This window comes from Boleophthalmus pectinirostris, unplaced genomic scaffold (genome assembly GCF_026225935.1).
Source record: "Boleophthalmus pectinirostris isolate CB_2022bp ecotype Guang Dong unplaced genomic scaffold, ASM2622593v1 HiC_scaffold_16, whole genome shotgun sequence".
Classification (NCBI taxonomy): domain Eukaryota; kingdom Metazoa; phylum Chordata; class Actinopteri; order Gobiiformes; family Gobiidae; genus Boleophthalmus; species Boleophthalmus pectinirostris.
In genome coordinates, this window is record NW_026571095.1 from 33,618,382 (window position 1) to 33,635,871 (window position 17,490).

Consider the following 17,490-nt stretch of genomic DNA (forward strand, 5'->3'; position numbering starts at 1 on the left):
TCTGTTTGCATGCTAGTTGTTGTTAGCATTAAAATTGGTGGAAAGACTCATTCTGGCCTCTGAAAGCTGTAAAAAGCCGATATAAACTCGAGGTGAATAGTGAGACTTCTAGGAAAGCGAGTAATAACTTTGAGCTACTACGAACAGTTTCAGAAGGATTTGTTTTTTTTTTTTTTTTTTTTTTTTTTTTTCATGTGGAACAGTTTTCTGACCCTCCACCTAAAAAGTGACCCAAAGTGCCCCATTTAACAATCATATATGATTGAAAATACTGGATTTGTAAATGAAGAGTTCATTAGCAAAAACTTTTAAATAAATAGTTTTTTCTTTTCTTTTTTTTGTTGCCATTTGCTCCAGATTCTCTGAATGAAAACAACGTGACCTGGGTGCTCCGTGTGTCATTCGTTCTTTTTCATTTCACTTAAGAACAAAAAACAATAAAATGGGAAAACAGTTTATTTAATTTTTCCATTTTAGTGTCAAACAAAAAAACAGATTTCGACCTCTACTTTCAATATTTAATTTAAAGTTTATTTCAAATAACAAAAATCAAAAAACCTCAAACCTGTCCATCCTCAGAGCCGCCTGGACTCTCTGTACTCAAGACACTTACAGAGGACGTCCCAGAGGATTTTAAAAGACGTGCAACATCCACTAAACTCAGAGTTTCAGCTGCTTCCCTTTGGTCAGAGGCTTTTACTTCTAAGATTTAGAACAAATCGTTTTAAAAGGAGCTTTGTTCCGGCTGCTGTCGTACTTATGAATAAATTGTAATCTATTTATCTAAAGATTGTGTGTTTTTAACATATTAATATTTATTGTGATTTTAGCCAAGCGTGATGGATGAATTTAACAAATTGTTTATGGACAAACTATTCTGCACTGGAGCTTTGTAACTTTTTAGTTTGTAATTGTGTTTTTATTTGTGTTTATTGCACATAATGTGGATGAATGAAATGTGAAATGCGGGACCTGCCTCTCAAATCTGCAAAACAAATTTACCTACGGGTACGAATAAAGCAACTGAACCTAACCTAACCTAAAACAGTCTCGGTGACTATTTAAATTTTTACATTTTATTCTTTCTGGTTTATTTGCCTCAGAAGTTCTGCTGCTGAAGGACTTACCTGAAAAATCGTTACAGTTTATGAAAACATGTCGTCTTCTTTTATAGCGACGCGTTTACTTTCTTAGAAAGTCACTGTTGAACTCCATGACGAGAAACAGAAAGCAGAGATAAACTTTGTTCAGGTGACACCACAGAACTGTAATAAAAATTGTATTTATTATAGATCCAGGGTTGAGCAGCAGAACTTCCAGAGCAAATAAACCAGAGAGAATGAAATATCAAAATTAAAATAGTCACAGAGACTTTAAACTTTAAACTAAATATTGGAAATAGAGGTCAAAATCTGTTTTTTGTTTTGTTTGACACTAAAATGGAATAATTTTTACTGTACTTAATAATTTTACTGTTTTCGTTCTTAATTGAAACTGTAAAAATAGAGACAAATGGTACACAGACCCTGGTTTCATCAGGGAGAAAGAGAATCTCATTTTCATTACACAAAAATAGATGTCACTTTTAAAACACTGAGAAACAACTGAGTCATTCCATCTCAATTCACCCAAAATAAATTTGCAATTCGAACGTTCACATTGTCCAATTGCAAAGAAAATTGGTGTTTGGGTAAGTCACAGCCAAGAAAGACAAAATCCCAAATTTTAGTTTGATCAGAGTAAAGGTTTCTGAGATATCGCAATTTCATTTTTATAATTTTTTTGTGTCGTTGTCGAAATTCAAATTGCATTTACTCAGAAACTACTGGTCCAATATCAAAAACCAAGATATTTCTGGAAAGAGGAAATCATAAGCAATCCAAATCTGGCATTTATTTTTGCATTTTATTTTTACTTTTGAGATGAATAGACAATAAGTGACACACCCGACCTCAATGACACCAACAGAAAAATTGTAGCCCTATACGTCTACTACAGCATATAAAAAATCTGGAGGGGGTTCTTTTTTATTTTGACACAAATTTACTTAGAAGTTGGCTGCCACATTTGGATTCCTTATGATTTCCTCTTTCCAGAAATACCTTGGTTTTTCATATCGGACCAGTAGTTGCTGAGTAAGTGCAATTTGAAATTCGGCGACCACGCAAAAAAGTGAAAAAATGAAGCTTTTCTGGCTAAGTTTCATAAAAATTGACAAAGTAGGGTTTAACTCACTGGGTGATCTAAGGCGAACTGACCCAAAGAGCAGATTCAGGCCTTTGGAGAGTAAAGAAATGATCTGTTTTTGCAAATAAACTCCTCAGATGCAAATAGCGCCGTCGTACTTCCACCTGACGTTGTGTATTTTCAGTGAGATTTTGGATAAAAGCCGTAAACATTGGCTGCGTTTGTCACAGTCCCACACGAAACACACACACCACACATCCAAGAGACACAGGGACATGTGGACACAGAGACACAGAGACACACTGAGAGAGACAGAGAGGGGCGAGGAGGATGGACTGGGACGTGGAGACGCAGGGACGGACAGGAGACTTTTGGTTCCCCCTCTGCTCTGTATCGTCCTACAGCGGTGCATACTGTATCATGCAAACCATGCAAAGAAAAGGGTGACACTGGATCCATATAAAAACAAGTGTTATAAAATGGCATAGCAGGTTTGAGTCTCTGGGTCCTGAATGTGACCTCTGCAGTGTCTACACTAAATAGCATGCGTCCCATGCAGTGCGGAGGCTTCGCAGCAGTAAAGCTTTGGGTGATATACTCATGGAGAAGCACTGGTCTCCACATGGTCACAGTCAAACTCACACCGGACGGGCAGGCTGCTGTTGGGTGAGTATTGTAGGTCAGATAAATGTTTAAAGAGCATATGACAGATTTTCATGTTTATAATTCTGATTTAGTTTGGTGGAATAGTGCCTGCAGTCAGTTTTTATCATAGGCCTCATCCACACAAGTGCATATTCGAGTTGTTTTCATTGTGGATGCAGTGTTTGTTCACACTAATCTGATGGAAAATGGCTCCAGAGACGGAACAATCTGATACCGACAGCTCCCATGAATTCATCTACAGCTACGTCCACACGACAACGCTCCTGGATTTTTTCTTTTACGGGCTGAAAAAAATTTGCGTCCACACACGTGTCGGATCAATAAATATTCACGTCCACACGACAACGGAGTAAAAATGATGTAATACACCTGTATGTGGAGCTGCTAACGGCGATAATAATATTAAATAATACAGATCTCATCATCGTTTTTTTAACTTTAAGGTAATTTAGCCGATTTCTCCACTCTGGAACCCGTTCGCAAAAAACATTTTTTGCCACCACCCAAAATGCCGGCTCCGTGTGGACAAAAGACCAAAACAAATACAAACTCCACCGTTTTGACCAAAAAACTTTGTCATGTGGACAGGCCCTAAGTGCGACTCTGAACCAGCACCGTGTGGACACCTGAAAACGCTGATACTCTGATGAAGGTCTATGCAAAGCGAAGTAATTCACCACCAAAACACTAAGATATATGTCCATTCATATATACGGTCTATGACCGTATACATATAATCTCATGTCGCCAACGCAACAGAAACACAGAACAGACTCACCATCAGCAGAACACCCCTCTGTCACAGAAAGAACACTCATATTCCACTGAGTTGTGTCCTTTAGTCCGACAGAAGCTGAACCGCATCAGCGACACAAGGAGCGAGCTGTTTTTTTGAGCATTCAGTTTATGCAAATGAGTCATGCACTTTTAAATTTAGTTTTTGTAAAACGTAAACAAATACGCTCAAAGCTGTGTGGATAAGGAAGGCTCGCGGACACAGAAACAACGCGTGTAGACGCAAAGCTTTTTAGTGTAAACGTAGTCATAGTTTTCCATCAGTTAAAAAAAGGTTGAGAAGAAAAGTACAAAAACTTGTGGTGAATTCTAAAACCAAATTCCTCTGCCTACGTCATCTACATGGGAAACTCCGTCCAAAACGCAGAGATAATTTATGCACAAGGACACTTTAAACCTCCATTTAACTGAACAGAAGTGTTGACGCTTATTTGTATTAGTCTAATCATAACTATTGTGTAATTTAGACAAGTTTTCAGCCTTGTCTACATTATAATCCCGAGGTAACAGTTATGGAATTACCTTTATGTTGTATCTGCTGTCTGTTTTTGACAAGGATAAAATGATGTTAACTGTGTTTTAGTGAAAAAGTGCTTTACTCTGTCATATGCTCTTTAAACTTCACTAAGACTGTACGAGTTTGGAACACACTGCAGTGTTTAGGCTCTACCCCCTTGACAAAGCCTGCTACATTTGTTCAAGAAGCAAATTCAAGTGCCCTCTGGAACTTTCCTGGTGGGAAGTTTGTCACCTGCTTGTCTCCATAGAAATGCCATTGCTTTGCCTGGAATGTTCCACAGTATGGCATTAAATCTTTCCATCTCACCATTATTCAGTTTCAAATCAAGTCAGATCAGAGCTGATCTGCGAGTGTGGAATATTCCAGGTGACATCTCCATGGAGACAGCCTTCAGCAAAACAGACTCTTTCATGTTGAAAAGTGGTGTTTAAACAGTAATGACTGAAAAAGAAGCTGATCATGTTTGAAAGCTGCTGTCAATGCACTCGTAAATATATTGGGCAGAGACATGTATTGCTACTTATTTGGGTTTATTTCGTGGGGCTTGCGTTGCCTGTTTTGGTCACTCTGTGGTGATTGGCGCTCCTGACCTCCGCCCGTGTCTGTGGTCGGTGCAGTTGAGTTTGACTTGTGCCATGTGGAAAGTGCTCGTTGTGTCCTGGCCAATGCGCTGTACAAAGTTGGACTTTATAAAAGAGATTCTGTTCAGGCTGGACTCCGCAGCTCGGCTCTGGGGCAGTAAGGCGCCTCTGCCCCAGCCGGCTCCAGCAGCTGCGCCGCTCACCGTCTGGCTTTGGGACCCACACAGACACGTGTGGGTTTAGAGGCAGGGTGTTCCGCAGTGTGGCTTTAAGGTGTTTCAGGGCGGTGTGCTCCAGACGGCCTCACCGAAGCCCTCTCCAGTGGATGACATCGGTAAAGGCCCTCCACTCGGGGTGAAAGGATCCGTGTCTGTGTCTGTTTCGCCTTCAGCCAGATAACTGGGTCTAGGTCTGGTCCAGTTCAGGCCCGGCTCGGCGCCCAGCTCGCCGGCCCGGTCCTCCTCACAGTCCCGCTCAGCTGAGATGCTAAAGCCGCTGGGCGATCGCTCCAGCTCGTCGTGGTTGACTGAAAGCAAAGACAGAGGAGACTCGTTCCTCCGTGCGTCCCCTGAGGTCCTGCCTGACAGCACAGACACGTCCTGCAGAGAGCTGATGGGCAGCACTGTGGGCCTCTCGGTGTAGGTGGGGATGGGACCCAGCAGCTGCCGCGGGGCCGTCTGCTCGCGGCTGATTTTACGATCTTTGCTGAAGTTCTGGCTGGCCTTGCCCAGTGCTTCCTGATAGGCAATGTGGGGGTAAGACTCAGAGTAGTTAAAAAAGAGACGTCGGATGTCCCCGCCCCCCTCCAGGGTCATGTGGGCGGTCCCAGCGGAGTCCACCTGCAGCTGCTCCGAGTGCTGAATGTGCATGTCCACCAGGAAGTCCAGCTTCTTCTCCATGTCCTCCACCTGGAACAGCAGACAACAGAACAAGATCAGTGTACAGAGACAGATTAAAGACTCTTGGGTTCATCTGTTTCTCTTTGCTTTTCTTTCTAATGAACTTCAGCACGTTTTGTCACCCACGGGACTCACCTGTCTTTCTACTCGGACAAATCTACCCATCATGCTTTGGTCTTCAGAATCTGGCAACGAGGCCGTCTTGGAAAGGTACGTCTCATGCCTGAAACACAAACTCTATTGGCTGCGTACACTGGACATTACATGGAAAAGTGGGCAGCTCCGTGGATAAATATTACCAGAGACTGACTGCTTGGACAGTTTATTGGACAGTTTCAAAGGGACTGGGGACTCACAGACATTACCTGCGGGACTCGTGGGCAGGGTATGTGGACATCACTTGGAGACCAGTTGAATGAGTACTTGGACATTACCTGGGAACTGGCTGGATGACTGAACATCACCTGTCACACTGGTTGGTGACTGGACATTACCTGGGGGTTACCTGGGGGACTGGTTGGGGGGGCGTTACCTGGGGGACTGGTTGGCTGGGTAAGTGAAAGGTGGCTTCTGTGGTTTCTTGCTCTTGGGTGTGGAGGGGGGTCCAGGAGCCAGAATCATGTCAATCCTGTAAAATAATTGCACAGTTCTTTGTAAATATTTGTCTTTTTATCTCTCATTTTATTTGACAAAATGATGTAATGTTACTCTAAAGATGAATAATAGATTCAGACACATGTACTTCTGACTAGACCTGACCTGGTCTGGAGGTACTTGATCCTGCACAGCATGTCCAGGTGTCCAGCCGAGTACTGCTCAATCACGTCTTTGACGTCATAAGGCCTCAGAGTTTCCTTAAAGCGCTTCTTATTCAGAAGGAACTGCATGATTCTGAAATACACAACAAACAAACTCATCCAAAAGTGCAGTTTTGTGCATTTAAAGATACAAAGGAGCTGTGTGCACCCACCACAGGTCCATGTTGAAATCTAATATTTGTTTTGTGTATTTGTTCATTTACTGCGTCATACATTTATTTGTTTACCCAACATAAAATAACTGTAAAATATGAGCATTAGTGATGCGTGTGAGATTTTAGGCTGTGATCTCTGGAGCCTGTGTGGGCCCCTGGACCCGCTGGTGAAACGTACACTGTGTAGGTCCGGCCCACCTGTTGAAAAGTATTGACTCAGCAGATAATGGACAGGCCTAATCACAGCTCCCACCGGACTCAGGCTGCGGGATGAGCACACGGTGCACACTGTGCCTTCAAACACACACACACAAACATGCTCGCACACACACACAACACACACACAACACACACACACACACACACACACACACACATGCAGAGACACACACAAACACACATACACACAAACATGCTCGCACACACACACACACACACACACACACACACACACAAACACATGCAGAGACACACACAAACACACACATACACACACTGCTGATATCTATCTCCCTGTAAAGCCTCTTGTAAATTGGACACACATGTGAGTGTCGTGATGTATTTCGTTCATTAGAATAATGTGCCACGCTGACATGAACAAGAAATCAAAGTTATGTAACATGCACTTCACACTGTGATGTCAGCACAGCCAGTCTAATCAACTATGTCTCCTGTGGTTATAATGTAAAATTGGCCTGTCTTACATAAATGTGTGAAATCTCTCAGTCGTTCATGTGAGGACTATGGTCAAAGAAAATGTGACTCTCTTACTGAACAAAAAGTCTTTGAGAGTGAATACATTTCACCACTCATCCAAGTAGCTCCTGCACTTCAGACAGAGTTCTGTAAATCATTGACTTAAATATCTGAAGTGTGGAAAAACTGTCACCTGGGTCATGTCTTATATACTGTAGAAGTGGGACTAATCATCTCACTTTTAAACCATCAATGATTTTGGGTAAATCTACTGGGACTTGGGATTCAGGGCTCAAACCTGGACATATGGTCCAGCTTACACAGAAGTATCCATCATGTTGTGAGGATGACAGGACACACTGCAGAGTGCACTGACCTGACCGCTCTGATGACCAGCTTCAGTGCTGGGATGGTCTCCTCCATCAGGATGTCCGGGGGGAAGCCCCTCTCCTCCAGATCTGCCAGAGCTCCTGCGTCTGGAAGCCCACAGAGGTCAGAACGTGTCACTAAACACAGACTGTGTTTAAGAACATAAGGAGAGTCCTGCGTTACCTTCAGAGCTCTGGCGCAGCGTGTAGGCTTTCATACGGAAGGCTGTGCGGAAGCGCTCCCTGTTACTGAAGCCTCGGGGCTCCTTGGACGGACTGTCCACTGTGTCCTCTGTCCCCGTCCTCCTCCCTGTCCCCACGGGCCGAGTGTTGGGCAGACGCACACGCTCCAGCAGACTCAGCTTCTGACTACAGACAAACACAACAGCAGGTTCAGGAGAACATCAAAGTGTATGAGGTGTTTCTGTGAGGACAATGGGCTCATGTGTCTTTATTATAGAAGACAGATCCTCAAACCTCCTGGTTCACAGGTGTATTACTCTTCTTACTGAGATACTCCTACACAGTGAAGTGTGTGGTAGACTCTGTTCAGATCTGTATGAGCGTGTGTGTCTGTCACACTGTGTGTCTGTCACACTGTGTGTCTGTCACACTGTGTGTCTGTCACACTGTGTGTCTGTCACACTGTGTGCGTCTGTCACACTGTGCGTCTGTCACACTGTGTGTCTGTCCCAGAGTCCTGCTCTCTGGCCTAACTCTCAACCTGCCCCACACGTCTGACCACTGCACAATATAATACACAGCTAAGTATAAAAGTGATTTTATTTTGTTCTACTGCACATGTTAAAATATCAGAGTCTTTGACATTTTGAAAGACTGGTGGGTTGTACACAGAGGGTTGTACACAGAGGGTTGTACACAGAGGGTTGTACACAGAGGGTTGTACACAGAGGGTTGCGCTCAGATGGGGCTGGTTATGTTCATGTGGGGCCAGTTGCGTCTAGGCGGAGCCGGTTGTCCTGCTGCAGTCACACACAGTAGAATAAGAGCCTGTTGGTCTTGGAGGGAGTAACCGGAGCCTCTGAGACAGGACGCGTTCTCAGCCACTTTTCTCCCACACAGACACAACCTGAGCCTGTGTGTGAGCCGGTCTCCTGAAAGGCCCCGCTGCCCCACAGTGCACGGCTCATTATCCCAGTGCCGCTGTGAGGGACGACACAATACTCCAAATATGAAGCACCTATCTCCATCTCAGTTATGTAACGTACTTTCAGATACACGTCTACAGGAGCGGCATTCAAGTGTCCAACAAATGATGCAATCTGCAGCCGGACCACATTATGTAATAACTACAAATTTGTCCAATAAATCATAGGTGAATAAAGTCTTCAACTGCCTCGTAAATGTTTATTGTATGACTCTGAACTTGGTGCATGTCGCGCAAGAGTGAAGATGATAAACACGTAGAGAGAAAAGTGTTTTTAAAAGTGATTAAAGTAGGGCTGGGCAAAAATTTAAAATATTAATCACATTAATCGTGTAAAAGTAGCGTATAGCGCATTTTTATTGGAAATGTAAACAAAAGTGCCACATCTGTTGTGCTTTGTTGTTCTTTATACAGTCGCAGGGCTCTAGTCCTGTAAACTCCATGTTTATACTTCGTCCTTTGGAGAATCTTACTGAAAAAAATAACCAATTTCAGTGCAGTTTTTCAAATCCTACAGTTTGACTTGAATGAACTGAATTGAAAAGTAAAGTGCATGTGACCAGCAGCAGTAAAATGAAGTATTCAGTGTTTATCTCAACTGAAAAAATCAACTACAAAAAAATACAAAACTGAAATGTGTCGTCACTGTCAGGGCTTTAATGTTTCCTGTTTGATATAAAACTGAGAAACTCAGTCAAAAACAATCACCAGAAAACAGAACACACAACCAGAAAACACTGTCAGTGCAGTTTGTCTTTTTTTTTTTTTTTTTTACTTTTCTGCACAAAGCCAGTTGTTAAGGCATACAAGAATATATATTATTGTTATTAAGAATGTGATGGCTGCCACAGGGGGAGGAGGGTTGTGACGAAGAGCGACGGACCACGTGGTGGTGCCCCCGAAAGCACTTGATGGCCGCTGTACGTAATGTGCGTGTGCGGAGCGACGGCTCTGACACGTTGCATTTCACGTGGTCGGCCGAAACTTCGCTCCACTTGTTTCACTGAATGATTTGTCGGCATCAACAGAGTGTGTTGCGTTTAGGTGATATTTCAGACTCGTGAACCTCTGGTGATAAGACAGTTCAGCGTTGCATTAGTTACAAATGATTTTGGCTCTGTCGACTGCGCCGTCTGGAAGAACTTTAAAATGAAAATGACTGTGTAAAAGTTTCTTACCCTTCTCCATGTTTGTTTATCCCATTTTCTTTCTCTCTGTTTCCTGTGAGCACCGCAGCTGTAAGCAACATTCTAGGCTCGCTCACGATGGACTTTTTCAAAATAAAAGCCAGTGACCAACACATGTTTAATAAAAAAATAAATAATAAAAACTGCATTAAGGGGAGAAAAATAATTGTTGGTGATAATTCATTAATTAGTTAACGCAAAATTAACGCGTTAATGTGCCCGGCCCTAGTTTAAATATAGACTGACTTCAGTGAGAGACGCAGAAGAGCACGAGACACTGAGTAAACATGAGAGTGGTGCTGTGTGCAGATCTGTATCTTCGCGTGGTTGTTCTTATAGGCGAGTTTCAGCTGACGTCATTGTTATTAAAAGCCCGCGTTGCTGCTGGGAAATATTTTGGTCGGAGGCAAGAAAAAACGGTAGCGTCAAACACAGTGCGTAACCTCGCGTATTTTATCCCGATAATGGTAAATTCCTGCTGCATTATCGGATGCACAAATAGAAGCACGGAAGAAGGAAAATGTCTTTTTCGTATTCTGAGTGAAAAGAACCGCTAAAGGTGAATTAAACGACTTTCAAACATTCGCAGAGCAAACGTAGAAGATCCTAACAAACCGTGGACTCCAACAAGTTCAACAACACATCGAGACTCTTGGAGGTTTTCATCTTTTCTGCTGTGAATGGCCCAGGAGTTTCCACCAAGTCATTGTGGATATCACCCAAGTGAATATTTGTCCAGGTAGTTGGCGATTCTGACCAGAAATTTGGTTTGGTCCAACTTTTGTCGGGGTTGAAAAGGGTGATTTGTCGTCCGTCGATGCTTATGACCAATTTCTGGTCAAATGGTCTTGGGTCCTCTGCCGTTAGAGTGGATAAATAACCAGGATCAATATCCTTTACGTGCTTTCTCGCTCCGTCCGTCATGTTGAATTAGTGTTTCTTGCCGCCGACCAAAATAATTCCCAGCATGCAACGCGCGCTTTTGTCAACAATGAAACTCGCCTATACTTTTATTTCTTAGATTTTCAAAGTATTGCGTTGTTTTTTTGTCCGTATTCTGCGCTCTCAGTTTTATAAAAGGTATCACAATCACAACTGGACCAGATAGAGACACGTCCACGTTTGTCTCGTTCTCAGTTTCTGTTGAGGCGTCGTGTGAAGCTCAGAACCTCCAGATTTCCCTCCCTGAGCTGCAGAGGCCGCACTAGCTCTGGCTCATGACTCGGTGCGGGTGCTGGGGTTTAGGAAGTGTCCGTTCAGATAAAGTGAACCTTTAAGTTAAACAGTGATGACATTCGTGACGTCGGAGTCTCACAGCGCTCGTCTTTATCCTGGACTCTGAGCGCCGCAGTTTCCCCGACACAGGAGAATGTTAATCCTCCATTTTGACTTGAAGCGTCTCTGACCACAGAACATCAAAGACGAGCGACGCGGAGCCGCTGCTCCACATCACAGACGCTCCTGTTTCTGCTCACTGGACTCGAGCAGAGAAACAAGATCCACACGACACGGTCAGGAGGCGTCACAGTCAGGTCGTTCAGGTCAAAGACAGCTCACAGCTCAGCTCAGGTCAGCTCAGGTCATCAGGAGCTCACAGCTCAGGTCAGCTCAGTCAGAGCTCAGGTCACAGGTCACAGGTCAGAGCTCACACAGCTCTCAGGTCAGAGCTCAGGTCAGCTCAGGCTCAGCTCAGTCAGAGCTCAGGTCAGCTCAGGTCAGAGCCTCAGGACACAGCTCAGGTCAGAACTCAGGTCAGAGCTCAGTTCACAAGCTCAGGTTCAGAGCTCAGGTCAGACACAGCTCAGGTCAGAGCTCAGGTTCAGTCAGAATCAGGACACAGCTCAGGTCAGAGCTCAGGTCAGAGCTCAGGTCAGAGCTCAGGACACAGCTCAGGTCAGAGCTCAGGTCAGAGCTCAGGTCAGAGCTCAGGACACAGCTCAGGTCAGAGCTCAGGACACAGCCCAGGTCAGGACACAGCTCAGGTCAGATCAGGACACAGCTCAGGTCAGAGATCAGGACACAACTCAGGTCAGGACACAGCTTAGGACACAGCTCAGGTCAGAGATCAGGACAGATCTTAGGAAAGAGCTGGGATCTGAGCTCAGGTCAAAGCTCAGGTCAGAGATCAGGACACAGCTCAGGTCAGAGATCAGATTAGAGCTCAGGTCAGAGGTCAGATTAGAGCTAAGGTTAGAGCTCAGGTCAGAGATCAGGACATAGCTCAGGTCAGAGCTCAGGTCAGAGCTCAGTTCAAAGCTCAGGTCAGAGCTCAGGTCAGAACTCAGGTCAGAGCTCAGGTCAGAGCTCAGGTCAAAGCTCAGGTCAGAGCTCAGGTCAGAGCTCAGGTCAGAGCTCAGGTCAGAGGTCAGGACACAGCTCAGGTCAGAGGTCAGGACACAGCTCAGGTCAGTCAGGTCAGGTCAGAGGTCAGGACACAGCTCAGGTCGAGGTCAGGTCAGAGCTCAGGTCAGAGGTCAGGACACAGCTCAGGTCAGAGGTCAGGTCAGAGCTCAGGTCAGAGGTCAGGTGGGACATGGGGCGGTGAGACTTTGGGCACTAAGTCTGTCACAAAGTGCAGATGACACTTTATTACCCAGTCCAGTAATTGTCAAAATGATGTTAAAATGATGTTAAAATTCGATCTGTTTTCATGAAAACCATATCTATTTTATTAATAATTATTATTTATGAAGCGCCTTGAAGTGCTCGTCGTCAATTGAAGCTTCTTTCATTATTACAAAGTTAAATCAATGTAAAGTGCAATACAGTGAATTACAGCAGAGGTACGAGAGACATTTAGTGCAAATAAATCAGAATCATCTGAGTGAGTCTGAGTCTGGAGCGAGTCCAGAGCTGCTGCTGCTCTCGTCTCAGAGGCACACACTTCCACAGAGCTGAAGTGTAAATTATAAAGTCAGAATCCCCAAGAATGTTTGACAAGTTTGACCGTTTTGGTGGAACAGAGGCGAAATATTTGACAAATAAAAATAAACCGGAGCAGATTTTTTGGTGAGTGATTGTTAAAAGAATGTGAGTGTTTCAGGAGGTAAACCTTTGTGAGTGAAAGTTCATGTGCCCTTTTGCACCACAGGAGACCGGGCCTGGATTAGTTTACAGTGCGGTTGCTAGGTAACAACCAGTCCAGGTCCAGGTCCAGGTTTAGTCCAAGTTTAGACCAGGTTTGCTCCTGATTTAGTTCAGGTTTAGTCCAGGTTAATCCAGGTTTAGTCCAAGTTTAGACCAGGTTTAGACCAGGTTGAGTTCAAGTTTAGTCCAGGTTTAGTCCAAGTTTAGTCCACATTTAGTCCAGGTTTAGACCAGGTTCAGACCAGGTTTAGTCCAGGTTTAGTCCAGGTTTAATTCAAGTTTAGTCCACATTTAGTCCAGGTTTAGACCAGGTTCAGACCAGGTTTAGTCCAGGTTTAGTCCAGGTTTAGTCCAGGTTTAGTCCAGGTTTAGTCCAAGTTTTCCAGTTTAGCCAGGTTTAGTCAAGTTTAGTCTAGGTTTAGACCAGGTTTAGTCCAAGTTTAGTCCAGGTTTAGTCCAAGTTTAGACCAGGTTCAGACCAGATTTAGTTCAAGTTTAGTCCAAATTTAGTCCAGGTTTAGTCCAAGTTTAGACCAGGTTTAGTCCAGGTTTAGTCCAAGTTTAGTCCAGATTTAGACCAGGTTTAGTCCAGGTTTAGTCCAAGTTTAGTCCAGATTTAGACCAGGTTTAATCCAGGTTTAGTCCAGGTTGAGTTCAAGTTTAGTCCAAGTTTGACCAGGTTTAGTCCAGGTTTAGTCCAGGTTTAGACCAGATTTAGTCCAGGTTTAATCCAGGTTTAGTCCAGGTTTAGTCCAAGTTTAGTCCAAGTTTATTCCAGGTTTAATTCAAGTTTAGTCCACATTTAGTCCAGGTTTAGTCCACATTTAGTCCAGGTTTAGTCCAGGACACAACTCAGAGTTCATGTTCTAAATCTGTTCTCTCCTCAAAAACAACAACAGACCTGGAGTTGCCAGGTAACAAGCAGGAAGTCAAGTTCCGAGCTTTTCAAAGTAAAATAAAGAATGTGATTTTATTTTGTTGAGATGAAAAGTCAAACCTGTCATAGTCACTTTAAGAGTTTCTTCAGTGGATTACAGGACACACGGAGAGACAAAAGGACAGGACGAGTTTACAGTGTGGTTGCTAGGTAACAACCAGTCCAGGTCCAGGTCCAGGTTTAGTCCAAGTTTAGACCAAGTTTAGTCCAGGTTTAGACCAGGTTTGCTCCTGATTTAGTTCAGGTTTAGTCCAGGTTAATCCAGGTTTAGTCCAAGTTTAGACCAGGTTTAGACCAGGTTGAGTTCAAGTTTAGTCCAGGTTTAGTCCAGGTTTAGTCCAAGTTTAGTCCAAGTTTAGTCCAGGTTTAGTCCAGGTTTAATTCAAGTTTAGTCCACATTTAGTCCAGGTTTAGACCAGGTTCAGACCAGGTTTAGTCCAGGTTTAGTCCAGGTTTAGTCCAAGTTTAATTCAGGTTTAGACCAGGTTTAGTCCAAGTTTAGTCTAGGTTTAGACCAGGTTTAGTCCAAGTTTAGTCCAGGTTTAGTCCAAGTTTAGACCAGGTTCAGACCAGATTTAGTTCAAGTTTAGTCCAAATTTAGTCCAGGTTTAGTCCGGGTTTAGTCCAAGTTTAGACCAGGTTTAGTCCAGGTTTAGTCCAAGTTTAGTCCAGATTTAGACCAGGTTTAGTCCAGGTTTAGTCCAAGTTTAGTCCAGATTTAGACCAGGTTTAATCCAGGTTTAGTCCAGGTTGAGTTCAAGTTTAGTCCAAGTTTAGTCCAAGTTTGACCAGGTTTAGTCCAGGTTTAGTCCAGGTTTAGTCCAGGTTTAGACCAGATTTAGTCCAGGTTTAATCCAGGTTTAGTCCAGGTTTAGTCCAAGTTTAGTCCAAGTTTATTCCAGGTTTAATTCAAGTTTAGTCCACATTTAGTCCAGTTTTAGTCCAGGTTTAGTCCAGGTTTAGTCCAAGTTTAGTCCAGGTTTAGTCCAGGTTTAGTCCAGGTTTAGTCCAGGTTTAGTCCAAGTTTAGTCCAGGTTTAGTCCAGTTTTAGTCCAGGTTTAGTCAGGTTTAGTCCAAGGTTTAGTCCAGGTTTAGTCCAGTTTTAGTCCAGGTTTAGTCCAGGTTTAGTCCAAGTTTAGTCCAGGTTTAGTCCAGTTTTAGTCCAGGTTTAGTCCAGGTTTAGTCCGTTTAGTCCAGTTTTAGTCCAGGTTTAGTCCAGTTTTAGTCCAGGTTTAGTCCAGTTTAGTCCAAGTTTAGTCCAGGTTTTAGTCCAGTTTAGTCCAGTTTTTAGTCCAGGTTTTTAGTCCAGTAGTTTAGTCCAGGTTTAGTCAAGTTTAGTCCAGGTTTAGTCCAGGTTTAGTCCAGGTTTAGTCCAGTTTTAGTCCAGGTTTAGTCCAGGACACGACTCAGAGTTCATGTTCTAAATCTGTTCTCTCCTCAAAAACAAAAACAGACCTGGAGTTGCCAGGTAACAAGCAGGAAGTCAAGTTACGAGCTTTTCAAAGTAAAATAAAGAATGTGATTTTATTTTGTTGAGACGAAAAGTCAAACCTGTCATAGTCACTTTAAGAGTTTCTTCAGTGGATTACAGGACACACGGAGAGACAAAAGGACGGGACGAGGACAGAGACGTGAGACTTCGTTTGACCCGAGACCCGGGGCCGGTCCACGTCTCTGTCTCTGTCCCGCTCGGAGACTCGGGACTTAAGACGTTCTAAAAATAGCCTCACGTTTGCGGAGGGAGTCGGAGCAATTAAAAGTGAAAGTGTAATCTGTTCCTGCGGCGGACGTCAGAGCAGACAGTGTCCACCCCGAAGAAAAGACACGAAGACGACACGTCCCGCGGGAACGGAGGACAAGAACAGGACAGAGAGAGAGAGGGACGGAGAGAGAGAGAGGGAGAGGGACTGAGAGAGAGAGAGAGGAGAGACAGCAAGAGAATAATAGAATAGAGAGATAATAGAGGGTGGGCAAGAGAGAGAGCGTCAGAAAGAAAGAAAGAGAGGGACAGAAGGGGGGGCAGAGAGAGAGACAGAGAGAGAGAAGAGAGGAGAGAGAGAAAGAGAGAGAGAGAGAGGGACAGAGACAGCGAGAGACAAAGAGAGCGAGAGAGAGGGACAGAGACAGAGAGAGAGACAAAGAGAGAGGCGACAGAGAGAGAGGAAGAGAAAGAGAGACATGAGAGACAGACAGAGAGAGAGAGAGGGAGGGATGCAGAGAAAGACTGAGAGAGGTACAGAGAGAGAGAGAGAGACAGAGCGAGGGACAGAGAGAGAGACAAAGAGAAAGAGGGACAGAGAGAGGGAGAGAGAGAGAGACAGAGAGAGAGAGAGGCGATAGAGAGAGAGAGAGAGAAAGAGAGACACGAGAGAGACAAAGAGAAAGAGGGACAGAGAGAGGGAGAGAGAAAGAGACAGAGAGAACAAACAGAGAGGGACAGAGAGAGAGACAGACAGAGAGAGAGGTATAGAGAGAGAGAGAGACAGAGAGAGAGACAGAGAGAGAGAGAGGCGATAGAGAGAGAGGGAGAGAAAGAGAGACACGAGAGAGACAAAGAGAGAGAGAGGGGGGACAAAAAGAGGACAGAGACAAAGAGAGAGACAGAGAGGGAGGGACGCAGAGAAAGACTGAGAGAGGTACAGAAAGAGAGAGAGACAATGAGAATGCGGGAGAGAGAAAGAGACAGAGAGAACAAACATAGAGAGGGACAGAGAGAGAGACAGAGAGAAAGAGGGACAGAGAAAGAGAGACAAAGAGAAAGAGAGGAGAGGGAGAGAGAAAGAGACAGAGAGAACAAACATAGAGAGGGACAGAGAGAGAGAGAGAAAAGAGAGAGGGGAAAGAGAGAGAGAGACAAAGAGAAAGAGGGAGAGGGAGAGAGAAAGAGACAGAGAGACAAACATAGAGAGGGACAGAGAGAGAGACAGAGAGAGAGAGACAGGCAGAGAGAGGTGAAAGAGAGAGAGGGAGAGAAAGAGAGACACAGAAAGAGAGACAGAGTGAGAGAGAGAGGGGACAAAAAGAGGAGAGAGACAAAGAGAGATGGACAGAGAAAGACAGAGAGGTATAGAGAGAGAGAGAGAGGGAGAGAGAAAGAGACAGAGAGAACAAACAGAGAGGGACAGAGAGACTGAGAGAGGGAGAAAGAGAGAGGGGGACGAAGAGAGAGTCTAGAAATAGAAAGAGAGACAGGATAGAGAGAGAGAAAGACAGAGGAGAAGCAGTGACAGAGAGAGGGAGAGAGAGAGTGAGAGACAGAGACAGGACAAAGAGAGGGAGAGAAGCAGAGACAGAGAGAGAGAGACAGGACAGAGAGAAGCAGTGACAGAGACAGAGAGAGGGAGAGAGGGCAGGGGAGGAAACAGACAAACAGAGATGGACAGAGAGAGAGGGGAAGAAAAGAGGGAGAGAGAGAAGCAGGACAAA

General features: G+C 44.3%; 1 protein-coding gene across 1 annotated transcript in view; it reads right to left on the minus strand.

Moving 5' to 3' along the window:
• Positions 1-5,027: 5,027 nt before the first annotated feature.
• kcnq3 (potassium voltage-gated channel, KQT-like subfamily, member 3) overlaps positions 5,028-17,490 on the minus strand; it is a 99,912-nt gene continuing 87,449 nt past the window's right edge. Inside the window, exons 10-15 of the mRNA XM_020932386.2 lie at positions 7,870-8,054; positions 7,694-7,793; positions 6,408-6,539; positions 6,181-6,276; positions 5,784-5,871; positions 5,028-5,657 (exon numbers count right to left, since the gene is read on the minus strand). Coding sequence (XP_020788045.1) covers positions 5,028-5,657; positions 5,784-5,871; positions 6,181-6,276; positions 6,408-6,539; positions 7,694-7,793; positions 7,870-8,054 — 1,231 coding nt within the window. The remainder of the gene's footprint in view (positions 5,658-5,783; positions 5,872-6,180; positions 6,277-6,407; positions 6,540-7,693; positions 7,794-7,869; positions 8,055-17,490) is intronic.